At 42.4% G+C, this 13,629-nt stretch overlaps 1 protein-coding gene across 6 annotated transcripts in view; it reads left to right on the top strand.

Moving 5' to 3' along the window:
• The window catches only part of LOC105694267 (band 4.1-like protein 4A), a 55,237-nt gene that overhangs the window by 26,739 nt on the left and 14,869 nt on the right, over positions 1-13,629 (top strand). For all 6 annotated transcript variants that reach the window (XM_012414769.1, XM_012414766.1, XM_012414765.1 and 3 more), the window contains 2 exons: positions 6,030-6,134; positions 6,958-7,097. In XM_012414769.1, the coding sequence (XP_012270192.1) occupies positions 6,030-6,134; positions 6,958-7,097 (245 nt within the window). The remainder of the gene's footprint in view (positions 1-6,029; positions 6,135-6,957; positions 7,098-13,629) is intronic.

Below are 13,629 nucleotides of genomic sequence, written 5' to 3'. Positions count from 1 at the left end.
AGGCTCGGAGAGATAGAATTTGTGGAATAAAGACGCCGTGTCCGATGAGTGTTGACGGTGTGAAGGAAAAAAAGCCAAAAGAGAGGCTAGACTCCGGGCGACTTAAGGTGGAATCGGTTATACGTGCGTACGTATTCCCGGCGCTGGTACCTACGTTTGAGAATACATTATGTAAGTAAGAGGCTAAAAAGTCCGCCTTCTCCTCCCGCGAGCGACGTCCCTCCGCGCCCCCGGTCCTCTTCCACGCTCGGCTCGGCTCGGCGGCCACACCGACGCCCGCAGCTCCACGGGGCATGGACCTCCGTGTGGGCCTCCGTGTGGGCCTCCGTGTGGACCTCCGTGTGGACCTCCGTCCGTGTACTCGTGTACACCCGAGGACGTACGTCCGCGGTACGTGCTCGCCCGCGCCGCGGCCGAAGTACGGAGCGCCCGCCGAGCGGAACCGCCGGATCTCTGATTCCGATCGAGCATCCCGGACTTACGAAAGACCTTCTCCGGAGGAATCATTTCCACTCCCGATCTCCGCATTCCCGTCCTCGAAACTCCTCCTCTCGAGACCTGCAATTGAGACTTTTTATTTTCATTTACATTTTTGGGAATATCGCATGGCGCTTGATTACATCATTACGATGTTACGAGAATGGCATCCGAGGAGTTTATCGTTTATGAAGGTTTCCTGGGAATCGAGGGTATTGAATTGTTTGGCATTTTACCACGTGGGTATGGAGGCTATAAGAAAGGTCCCGACACCCTTCAAATTTCGTGTTTTTTTTTTAATCAAAAATTGAAAAATGTTTAGAAACAAACTTAAGGGAACCGAAATTTCATGAGTGTCGGGACCTTTCTTAAGGTCTGCATATTCATGAGATGAAGTTTGAAACGATTCGGTACCCCCAGTTCGGAGAAAAGTTTTCGAAAGGAGATCCCTCGGATGCCATTTTAATATCATCTTAATATATCGGAAGTTGAGTTGAGGGCTTCTCGTATAACGGTAGAAAATTTAACATGGCATCCTATTTTCGCAATTTGATTTGCTAATTCTTACCATTATGCTTACGATTATTGTTACGCAATGTATTTTTGATGACGTTTACCTGAGTAGCTATCCAGAGATCTCTAGTCGGTCTCAGCGTTTATCGATATGTCTTAATTTTTATCAACGAATTCAGATTGACGTCTGATTAGTGAACGACAAACGATTCAATTTTTAAAAATGATGTATGAGTCATTTTATTTCGATCTCGACCGCTCTCTCGTCAATTGCCGGACGTTGACGTCTCTTAACTTATTCGCTGCTCCGACCAGAGGCCGCCTTATTAAGAAAACCACGTGGCAGTCCGTATTACTCACCTCCCTTGAATTCGCTTCAAACGACTATATTTGCGACCGCGTGCTGTTCTTGGACAGGTATACGAGACAGCGGTATCAATGCGCGAGTATTATATCATTTGCTTAACTTTCGCTAACAACGAATCAGATTGGTTCCATTCGATATATCTTCCATCGCCCACTTCCTCGCAAGGAAGAACTTGCTTGGGGCGAAGGCGATGATTTATTTAGAAAAGAGCAAATATGAAATTATTCATTAAACAGCGTTACCTTCACACCTTTATCAGTTAACTGTCTAATTAGTTTAACCGTTTATTAAATAAAATAATAAAGCGGTGCGTGGCTACCCCGCGTGTTGGAAGTGAAACTCTCAAGTTAAAAAGAATTACTGGATGTTAGTAATTCTCTTCCGTTATTATTTCACGAATTGCCCTTAGACATTCGGTAATTGTTTCGGGCATACTTTCTTTTGGTTTTTATTTGTATTATTTTTATTTCACGTAAAATGTTAGTAATTAACTGGTGGAATAACTCACTAGCAAAAACGAAAGTATTGACGCAAATTGTCTCAGTGCAAACACAAAAAGATGAGTGTAAATAGGAGTGATATGTAAGAGTATAAAATTTACGAAAATTGTGCCAATACTAAAACACAAAAATGAATACAAATAGTAATTAATGGAGAAATAGAAACAGAAAATAAGAGCGAGAGTTTGATCTTCTGGGAAGAACCGCTGTTAACGTTGCACATAGAATTACATGGTGGGAAATGTTGAACGGTTTAAATAATAACTTGCTATTAATTTGTATAGAACTATTCTCTCCCTTTAAAACAATTCATTGTTTAATTTTGCAATTCTTTGAGTCGTGAACAATTCAGGCATATGCGGATTATGGATTTTTCTTTACGCTCGCACACGGATTTTTGCGAGCTGGAACCCCATATGCATTCTGACCAAAGACGTAATTCTCCGTTAAAAATATACGAAAAAGCGTATCACTCTTCGAAGCGAGTCTATTCCGTAACATACGAATTTACACCTACGACCGTCTCATAAGAAGTTTCACATGAAAAATCGTGCGTGAGTCACGTTTTGACGACGATTTCGCGTAAAATTCCTCTTGTAGGGACTCTTTTGGCTCTTGTTCCCTCCTAGAGGCTTCGAAGAAGAAGTCTCGAAGCGAGCGAAAAGGTGTCGTACTCGGAGGTAAAAGTCAGGTGTGCGAGGATAGATTCCGAGGGTAGATAGGCTCAACGCCCGTAATAAATTTCAAGACCGATCCACATGTAGCCCCACGGCCAGAGCTTTTTCATCTTCCCGGTCTCTGGCCCGCCGACCCTCGAAGAAAAACCGCGAGAAATCAGCGAACCGTCGAAGGGGCGGATCGGTCCGATCGGTTACTTGGAGTTTACGTTTCTAGTTGCGGTACAATAATCCTCGTCGTTAATCACTGCGTCCCGAGAACGGCGAGCGGCGAAGTTGCCGTTGGTCCGCTTCGTGCGAACCGGGGTGCGATACGGCCGTATGACTCACGGAAATGGGTACACCTCTCTCGCCATTTTCTATCCAGTTTTAATAGATAAACTCGCTGCGTCTACGAGCGAGGATCCATAATTTCGACGATCTGATCGCGCAAGCCTTGCCCAAGTGGTCGGAGCTTTCGACGCAGCCCGGTCCATTGTTTTCATAGTTTCCACCGACTAACAAACGAGTAACAAACTGGAGCCAGAGAGCTGAAATCACGACGGAATTAGATCTTGAACTCTACCATTAATTACGCAGCGAACGACGGTAAGGATGCTACAACAGGGTCGTCCGAGGGGCCTCAGTTATGAGACTTTTCTCCAAAGTGGGGGTACCGAATCGTCTGAAATCTTACCACGTGAATACAGAGGCCCTACCAAGGTCCCGATGCCTATGAAATTTCATTCCTTACACAAAAACAAAAAATATTTATAATTAAATTTAAAGAAATGAATTTCCATGAGTATCAGGACCTTTCTTACGGACTCCATATTTACGTGGCAAAATTTCAAGCGATTTGGTACACTCAGTTGGAGAATAGTTTCATAAATGAGACTGCTCGGTCTGCACTTTAACGTTATTTTAAGATCGAATTACAATCATTTGAGAAAAAATCAGAAAAATTTGGAGCACCGCATCCTGAAAGAACCTTTCTTACGACTATAAGTGCAAATGGTGGAAATCGTAAATTATTACCATTGTTCAGGGTTAACCGAAGCCTCCTCGTCGGATATCGAAGCTTAGAAATACACATTACGCGTCTAGTTATAAAGCTGAAGACTTATCGGTCGTTCCGCGTGTCCTTAATTATACTCATCTCGAGTCTGTGCGGTCGAGAACCGAGTATTCGCCGATTTCGCGACCGCAAAGGGTTGGACTTCCATACGAATGGGTACACGGGCTAATTATGCTGAAGTCTTCTTGTCCTCCGTTTCGTCTCGGTCGGTATGAAAAGTTGACCGAATCGTCGCCGCTTTCTCCGCGGCCCGTCGGCCGTTCGCAAGGGCAGGAAGAGAGAAGTCTTCGCGTTTCCTTTCCGGCCCGCGGAAGGAGGTCGTTAAAGGAAGCAATTACCGGATCGTCCCTGGCGTACCGAAAAGAGCCTTAGTAACGAGGAAGGTCACTTAAAACGGAGCCGTAGGCCGTCATCGGGAGCTAATTACCCGGGGCGCGTAAAGGCGGAGGTGAAGTCGCGCTCCTACCCGTTTCCGCGCGTTGGTTATTTGTATCGCGCGCACCCCGTGAACAGTGCGCGTCCCATGTACGTCGCATTATGCGTCCACTAGTTCTCGGATTGCCGGGTTCCCGCGTTCCCGCGAATCGTTCCCTTCCCCGGACACGCACGGTCCCCCGTTAGGTTCCCATGGGGGTAACAAACGGGCTTCACGGTTCGCCAAGACCGAGTGAGAATCGGAAGTCGCCGATTACGATCTCGGCAGGGGTAGTGAACTGATTCGAACCCTGAACTCGTGCACTTGGAAATTAGGGAAGTCGACGAAAGGTAGTCCTTCGGAAAACTTAAGATCACGGGGTACTTTGGAGCTCGTTTAAGGGGGTTAGTAGGTTCTGAAATGCATTTTAAAGTGATTTTAAAAGAGAACGAAAGGATATAGAACATACATAATTGCTTACAGGTTGTTTCATTTCATGTTTTAACCCTTTTGTTACGAGCTCCGACTATAGTCGGCATTCGAGCGACGACCTGTGTGTACGATAGCTGACTCTAGACGGCATCCGCGCGACGACCAGTGTGTACCAGCGCCGACTATAATCGGCACCCATGTGACGACCTTTGTGTACGAGTACCGACTTTAGTCTGTAACAAATTCTGCCATATCTGTAGAGTATCTTTTGATCGTATTGATCTGTATTGGATGAATCATGCTAACAGTACATTTTGAACATACGTAACACATTTTGGCCATCGAGACGAGACGAGAAGACCAGCTATTGGGACAACTTTAATTTCTTAAAAGTTTAAGGTTAGACTATTATTTGGAAATTTAACAATGGAATAATACGACAAAACAGGTGTTATTTAACACTTAGAAAAGTGTACATAGAAAAGGATGTTAAGAAGGCGTTATTCAGGTGGAAGACGTAAGTTCGAACACCGAATATTGTCGACATTCAATGTAAACACTTTCGGCGCAGTGTCGCCTTCAGTGGTGGTTGTCTGGTGGAGCGGACTGCCGTAATGAAAGGGTTAAGGAGAATTGAAGATGAACAGGGTTTTAAAAAGTTGAAAAATGACGGTCAGTCGGAGACTGAAAGTATCTGATTTTTTGTTCACGGTGTACATTTCGGAAGAACGGGAAGTCTCAAAAAAAAAGTTAACGTGGTTTTGGGATCAAGAAAAAATTGTTTAAGATCCGATAGTACAGATTTTTAATAAAATATTTTCTACAAAATGTTGACAGGTAAGGTGGCAAAAGGCAATAAAAAAGTAATTTCTATCGTCTTATTTTGCGAGATTCTGAATCAATTGTTCATCGAGAAACTGTGGCATTAGTTTTTAAATAATCATTTACGTCCTGAAAGAGAAATCAGAAACTTTCAGCCTACGCAAGTCCGCCATTTAGAAGCATTTGAAAACTGTATTATCTTAAAGTCCCCGTAAAACATCAAGTAAAATAGTCCCGTAAGCAAATATTCCCTACACCTCATTACGCTCTTTTAAACTCACTTTGAGTAAAACGCAATTCACAAGTTACTCACCCATTTAAGAGGCAACGAGCATCGCGACAAACGTCAGGATCAAGTCGAAATGGAATCTGAAAGTCAATTATGATCTCGACCCTCTAACTTAGGAACCGAGATCTCGGGATCTCGATCTCGGAAACCTAGGAATTCAAGATCTCGGAAAGCTAATCGGCTAATTTGAGACTATCGCTTGGCACATCGGTGATTATCCAGAGAGCAAGGAGCACCATCCGAGAGGAAGAGATCCGCACCTTAAAGTGGGCGCGGACTTCCACTCCGGGGTGCGATTACCTCTATCGGTAGCCAAAGTACGCCCACTTATCGCTCCTCGCGATCTTGCCGATCATCGGATCGATCCCGGTCGCCGATCGGCTTCAATCGGCGCCAATCCCTTAAGACGTAAGACGGGTGCCAGTGCGCACCTGTTCGCCCCAACACAGACGTTACCGACGTTTTGCCTCCTTTTTGCAGAGCTCCAATCTGGGCCAGGAACTTCTCGACAGGGTCTTCAGGCATCTCAATCTCTTGGAGACCGCGTACTTTGGACTGCGATATCTCGACCACGAGAATCAGACGGTGAGTGATGCCGACCAGGATTTTCACTATTTCCGAATCGTTTGTGGTTTCGGAATTCATATCCTAAATCGCAGTAAGATGGACGCATCGCCATTTGTCTTCTTTTTATCTAGAAATATTTTAATCAAGGGAGCTCATATTGGCAGAGGAAAAATACCCGTTTTTCTGATAAGGTCAAGAAGAAATAAAATACATGTTAATACAGTTTCAGGGTGTTATTAACTATACTTCTGAGAGCATATTATTATTTTTTCAGAAAGTAATGAAAATGATAATTTTTGAGCAGGCACTCGGCATGATTATTCTTCTAAACTCTCAATACATTGGAGTGTTTTATCTGCCTGAAAACATATGACAAACAAGGACGTACAACAAAAAATACAGTTCTTTACAACGTGTCATAGGTCAATAATATTTTTATATAAAATGATAAATAATTGTATCAGCAGGTACCTGTGTGCAAAATGGTTAGTTTAAGCCCCGTTAATAGATATGAGCCCTCTTACTTTCAAACGTGACGTTTCGACCAGGATTACCAGAAAATCTGTTCCCATTTATTTGCGAAGAAGTGCCAGTACTAACTCACCTGAACGATACGAAGGTTTGATCGCCGACGCCCATTCATTTGGTGAAATACACGAGTAACCGTGTCGTCCCATGATGTATCAGCCGGGGGGTAAACGGGAGTGAAATTATTATCAAGGGGAAATGTCTTACCCTCGTAATTTCCGGTTTGCCCGAGGGTCGAGTCGTTATGGCGAATGTCCGAATCGACCGGAAGTTCGAAACGAATCGCAAATAATCCTTGAATATCCATCCCCAGCAATGGCTGGATCCCAGCAAGAAGATCGGCAAGCAGCTCAAAGTCCAGAAGGGAGACCCCAGTCCGGACACTCACACCCTGTACTTTGGAGTCAAGTTCTACGCAGCCGACCCCTGCAAACTCATCGAAGAGATTACGAGGTAAGAAGGTTTATGGTTACCCGCGAGCAATGTAGAGAATTTGATACATTACGAGAAATTATTACAATCAATTTACCGCGGCCCGCTGGAAGCGGTTCCTCTCTGCGGCAGGTACCTCTATAAAACGTCGAGATTTAAAAACAATCCTACGGTAAATCTTACAAGACGGCGCCGTGTAACCGTTTCCTGCACGTAACGCTGGGAACTAATTCATGAATCCCGGAGCCTAATAAATTTGTATCCTTTATTACAAAGCGGTATCGCGCCACAGGTAGGTAAGTAATAAATTGACAAGGGAACTGCCGACACCGCGCGCGCGTTGATATCACGGTTCACGCCTGTCCGTACTATCCGCGTAAACTTAGCGTGAAATTACAGCCGACATCACTTACCGCTATCGGTCCATTGGACAATTAAGTATCCCTATTTTGTATCAAGTTGACCGCATATCCAGGAGTAAGCAAATGCACATAAACGAAACCGTGTAACCCGACTCCCTCCGAAGAATCCGCGTTCCCGACGTAGACGCCCTCCTAGAAGCTCCTTCTAGCGTTTCTGCCTCTTCTTCCTGCGATAGGCGTCAAGTTTCTCGCGATATTCCCTCCGATAATAAATACCGATACGCGGAATGCAACGGCCGCGGGAGAATGGTACCCCTCGCGAGACCATTGTTCACGAGGCACGTATCTCGGAGCTTTCTAGCTCCGATTCCGTCCCGAGGTAAAGGCGGTCCTAGAACCGATCAATGGCCGCTGAAGAAGGGTCCTCGTATCGAGTAAGACCGCGGAAAGGGCGGCAAGGAGCGGAAAAGCCGGAGGAAAGGCGTCTCTAGGGCCGTTGGTGCTCCTACCGCTTTTAGTGGACAAGTCGCAAGAAATAACGTCCAGAGACGAGCGAACTCAATCTGTATGCTAATGCCGCCATCTTTTATCCCGGGGTGCTGGCATCGACGAGGCTCTCGCGGACGGGGCACGTTCATCGTTCCGGTGGTTGTCAGAATCGGTAACGTCTCTCGTCTCTTCTCTCCTTTAGCCTTAGCCCCCGTTTCACCTCCCTTGCCTCTCTGAGCCGCCCTTAGCCAGGCTTACCGCGTTATCTGTTTGGCCTTAAGCTCTTTCTTCGGCCCCGGAGGACGGAACCGTAGCAATTAACCGAGCGCACCAATTACCAATCCGAAAATGAAAATTATAGACCGTCGACATTCCGCGGCTTAAAATCTACCATTTTCGAGGCCACTACCATTGGCGGGGAGCGTGCAGGGCAACGGAATAAAATTACACGGCCGTCCGCAGAAGATGAAGAGGCCCCCTCGGCCCGGGAGATACCGGGCTATCGCGGCCCGGGCTTTGCGTTATACGAGCCGACCGCACGTACCGGCGGAATTTCGCCCTCTCGCTCGACTTCCGTCTGGGCTGGTTTTACGATCGCGCTGCCGAAATCCCGCCGTAAGTCAAAGCGACCCGAGAAAATGATCCACTCCTTGGCCTCGACCGCGACGGGCAGCTCGACCCTTCGAACGACCAGCGAATCCAGGAACGACCCTTCGCCGCGATTCCAGCAATTCGAGAAATTATCCAGCTACGAGACAAATGGGTGCGTGGCCGTCCCCACGGAGTGAAACTTCTTTTGTTTTCTTTTTTTTAAGTGGAACTTCTCGTGGCACAGTGGTAGGGGTAAATTCGCATGTTATGACGGGGGTCCGTTTTGGAAAGTGAATTTACGTTCATCGTAAATATTATTTACATTCATCTTTGTATTTTCGTAATAACACGATTTGTGTAAAAGTGTTCGTTAATGTTATTAATATGCGACTCATTTTCTAAGAGGACAATCAACGACTATGCTTCTGGTTTGCCGAAGTTTGCATTAAAATCGCTGAGAATTATTGTTGGTATGTCGTTGCAATTCTATCTTCTCAGTAAATTATTATTTGCATTCGGATTTGTTTTAGTGTTGACACGATTGTCGTTAAATTTATTTCTACAGTTCGCTATTATATTTGCATTTATTTTTGTGGGTTCCCAGGCGCCGCGGAACGTGGAATAACCGTAAATTAATCGTATATAAATGTTTATTGAACGTATGTAAGATATATATAGATATCTATGAACTCTATTTTAGATACACTCAAAGGCTAGATGTCCGGACATGGTACGTTATATATACATACATCGTAGATGTCTACAATAGATGGTCTATAGATATTCATACGTATTTATAAAAAAAATTAAATTCATAACACTTTTGGAGCAGAGTCTGTTCGAGAAGTTGTTCAGTACAGATATGCAGATAAATTTTGCTGTTTTTGATACAGAAAAATTTCTTGCAATTGTCGGGATTTGAACCCGGACCTCCCAGGTAGGAAGCAGGAACGCTATGATGCTACCAAAGCCTATGAAGGAATAAATATTTTTCGGAGTTATGAAAACTACTCCGGTACTTCTCGATCGGTGCTAAAGATACTTATTGCATCTTGTCGTAAACTTATTCTTGAAAGAAAACTTGTAAGTAATTGTAAAATTAAGTTATTTAAAAAACTGTAACATTATGTTATAAAATCATCGTTTTATTTAAAAGTGTATAATAAATGTATACCGATTCACTTTTAAGATACTAAACTGATAATTTTAGTACAACCTCATATACTAAAAGTGCTTGAATTTTATGAGTATTATTTCAAGATATTTCATTTAAATGTGCACAATTCTTTACAGAATAACTACATTTTTATAAGTTGTGAAAGCTGAATATAAACTATCAATTTAACGTTTTCAATTAGTTTATATTTTTATACGGGTTATCTACACTTCTATAATATATGTACTGAAAATATAAGTGTAAAAAAGATTTACATATATATTCACGGGATATTTTTATTATGCATACCATAGATAACGTAAGTTTTTTATACTTATGCCCTAATTTGTACGTTCACTATAAGTATATTATACTTCATACGGTGCGTGGTGATACATCATAATTGACACAGTGGTAAAAAATCATGATGTATGGTTACCAACCAAAGAGGAAGTAAATGAAAAATCAGAATATGGACGAAATTAACAGTTTTATCAAGTTGGAATTTAGATATGAACATTAAGTATATATGAAAAATGTTAGGTTACATTTTTATTTTTGTACACGTGTTAGCAACGATGTTGATTAACCTTTGGTAGATGTCTGCTAGAGCTACTATATTTGTATGCGTCAAGAAATAAGTAGATATTTGTAGATCAATCATGGATATATAATTTTCATCTGCAATAGACATAGATATTTATATATATCCTTTAGATATTTTTTTTAGGTAGATGATAGACGATATACATTTGTTATATCTATAGACCTAATTTAGATGATTAATTTACGTATATTCCACTTCATGGGTTGCCTGGGCTAATATTGAGATATTTTGCGTTAACGTTTTCGTTAGTGTGTTGATCCGTGTTATGTTTTACGGTTAATTTTTATTTACATTCATCTTTGTTCTGTCAGTTAATTATTTACGTTTAAAGTTATATACATAAAATAGACGGTCTAATAAAAATAAGTATGCCTGAAACAACCAGTACCGAACGCGTAAGGGCATTTTGAGGAAGAATAATTAACCCTTTTCCTTTTAAGCTCTTTCGACAATCGGGCGAAATTCTTGAAAGCATTCGTACAATAGAGAAACAAACGTTGGACGTTTATATACGCCCTTCGCAATCAAAGAATCAATTATGTCACATAATTTACTTTCGTTTAGAAGTTTTACTTCGAGCACGCATGGCGAGCCTGCACCAATTTTTATTTTTATTTCACATTAAATGTCAATAACTAACTGAAAGAATAACGCTTTAATAGTAACGAAAATGCTTGTGCAAATTGTCTCAGTCCTAACGCATAGAAATGAATTTAAATAGTAATGTACTGTTAGAAAGGTAAAATACAATAAGTGTTTCACTTTATGTTACGCTCCTATTAATTGACGTACGAACTCACCCTAGTGTTACATAGGAAGTTTCACGTAAAAGAAGGTTTCCATACGAAAAGCACGTGGCAAAAATTGTAGAATGTATGTACGTGTCGTCGTGGAAATTAGTTTGTCTGACTTTTTTTAATCCGTGATAAGATAGAGTGCGAGGGCCTCAAGGCGAGTACTTCAAGCCGGACAAGTCAATCGTATAATATTACTGGATTTTGGTTTCTCTCCACTTCCGGTAGATCCGGTTTTACACCACCGAAATCTTACCTTACGTGCAAAACAGTACTCTCGTCTGCCAAATCCGGTGCAAGTACATTTTGAAGCAACCGGCTAAGAGAATGGATTCATGGAGGAATGTTTTAAGCATATTTCTCCGTTCACTTTCGCTGATAATAGTAAAAGCATTGAGCTAGCAAATGATATTGCGTGAGGTTCGATGACTCTTTCGGCCTTGACTTTTTCGATCGTGTCCTTCGCATAGCCACTTGTTCTTTCCCTTGCGGAAGGACAACCGTTAAGGTTGATAATAGATTCTTAGCTGGGAGCTTAGGATGATTCTTATCATAGCCTTGTCGGCTTAGTTTATTTCACATTTGATACATGACACGAGATTCTGCATTAATTTTCTTAACCTCGGCACATCGTTATCTTTGCTGACAAGTCTCGTGTCAATTTCCTCTTGGATTAAGGCTACTTCAACTACCAGATCAAGATTATCAGGGATTTTGTGTTTTACATTTTCTAAAGTAAAACTAGTTGACTTATACCTTAGTTCACCATTTACATTAATCTATGAATATGTGGCAATCAACTCGATATATTTACGTGAAATCGGTATCTACGTATACATGTATATCGATCGAAGATGCCTCTCTATAATTGAAACGATGTTCCTTGGTGATTCATTCATTTAATTATCGGTTAATGGTAGCTGTAGTCGTTACCGAGCCCAACAATTGCCACGTCCCTTCGAAAATCTCGCTGATGTTACTGCAACAGCAATTCTCCAGCCCTCGTTCAACGCCGCGGAACGATTGCCTAGGTCGAGGTAACACTGTACACAGTGTTTTCATTTATGAGTACATTCCTGAGATATTTTGCAGACGTGTTATCTGTTACGTACATCGGCGTGGCGCCGGTAACTATTAATCCTGGCCGCAGGCCATCGTTTTCGCTTTAATCGAACGCTCCCTTGACAGATATATTCCGGTTTTCCACACTCGAAGCGACTGATCGGCCTCTTTTTTGGGCATTCCCTCCGCGTGTGCCCCGATTCCTTATAGGCATTACACTTCATCCAAGTTTTTCCCTCCGTTTTCACTCTTCGCTGGGGCGTCCTTGAAGTAGACGTTGCTATCTTCCAGATCGGCCGCTACTTTTTTGCGAGTCCCTGCACCGGATGTGCACCGAGTAATCCCTAAACCGGCCACGGTCAATTCAAGTCGATCGTCTTGTGTGCTAAATTACGTATCTCAAGAAATGGAGCATCGCCAAGCGAGGTAATCTCGGCAAAGAACCATCCTACTTACTTTGCTCACGGGATTGTCCTGATCTTGATATAATCTAGCTCTTACTCGTTTCCTTTTCCGCGAAAACACGCGCAAAACCACCTTAAGCGAATGTACAGTTCCATTCCAATTTCCGTAATAGTTCGAGCTATTTTTTCGCATTCGTAGAACTACAGCGTTCGATTACTTCGCATTTTCCGAACCAGTTATGGGGAACATCTTTCGGAAGATTGTGCTCTTTGGCTTCGAGATTGAGGAACATTGAAACTATTCGATCACGTTTCTTTCAAACAGGAAAGAAACCGTTAAGGTGAAATGAAACACGTCGAGGAACTTGATCGACGTCAATAAAGAAGATTCTTCTAAATGCCTACGTTGCCGACGTTATTATGTTTTTATATTGACAGCTGTGTCGAATTATATTGGGTATTGTACCAATTGGCATACTCCACCTGTCGTTTTCGTACAATAAATATCAAGAAATCGAAGTAAAACTCCAGAAATCCTTTGGATTCGTGCTTTGTGGGGCCCTAATTGACTGCAGAGAAACCCCCTGTGCCATCTGTGATTTCCAGGTTAATTAAATTTTCACTCCGAGACCTCGTATTCCCATCGTTTTAGCATACAAGCGCATACAACATTTTTTTGCCTTTATTCCGTTCAAATGCGAGTTTATCGATTACCAAAGTGTTCTAAATTGTCGTAAAATTGTCCTGACCCTTTAGTTTCTCATATCAGAGACTTCGATAATTGTATATTGATCGAAATATGAGAGCTTGACGCCATTTTGGTTCTTGTCTGGGCTATGTTATAAAATTAAAAAAAAAAATCCAAATTTTGAATGTGTCAGGACAATTCTTAAATGATCAGGAGTGACGTGTCTAAGTTTCGCACAGTTTGGTCTTTTACCCTTAAAAAAAGGGTTGTATTCGAATCGACTGATTTGAAGGGGGTTTCACTTCACCTTAAGGGGATTAGTAGGTTGTATAATACGTTTTAATCAAAGTGGGTTTAAAAGGGAAGAGGTACAGGAAATATTTGCCTACGGAGCTGTTTT

This window comes from Orussus abietinus, unplaced genomic scaffold (assembly GCF_000612105.2).
Source record: "Orussus abietinus isolate OABI.00-Male unplaced genomic scaffold, Oabi_2.0 scaffold52, whole genome shotgun sequence".
Lineage (NCBI taxonomy): Eukaryota > Metazoa > Arthropoda > Insecta > Hymenoptera > Orussidae > Orussus > Orussus abietinus.
The sequence above is the reverse complement of the archived record's forward strand: the minus strand, read 5'-3'. Positions and strand labels throughout refer to the sequence as shown.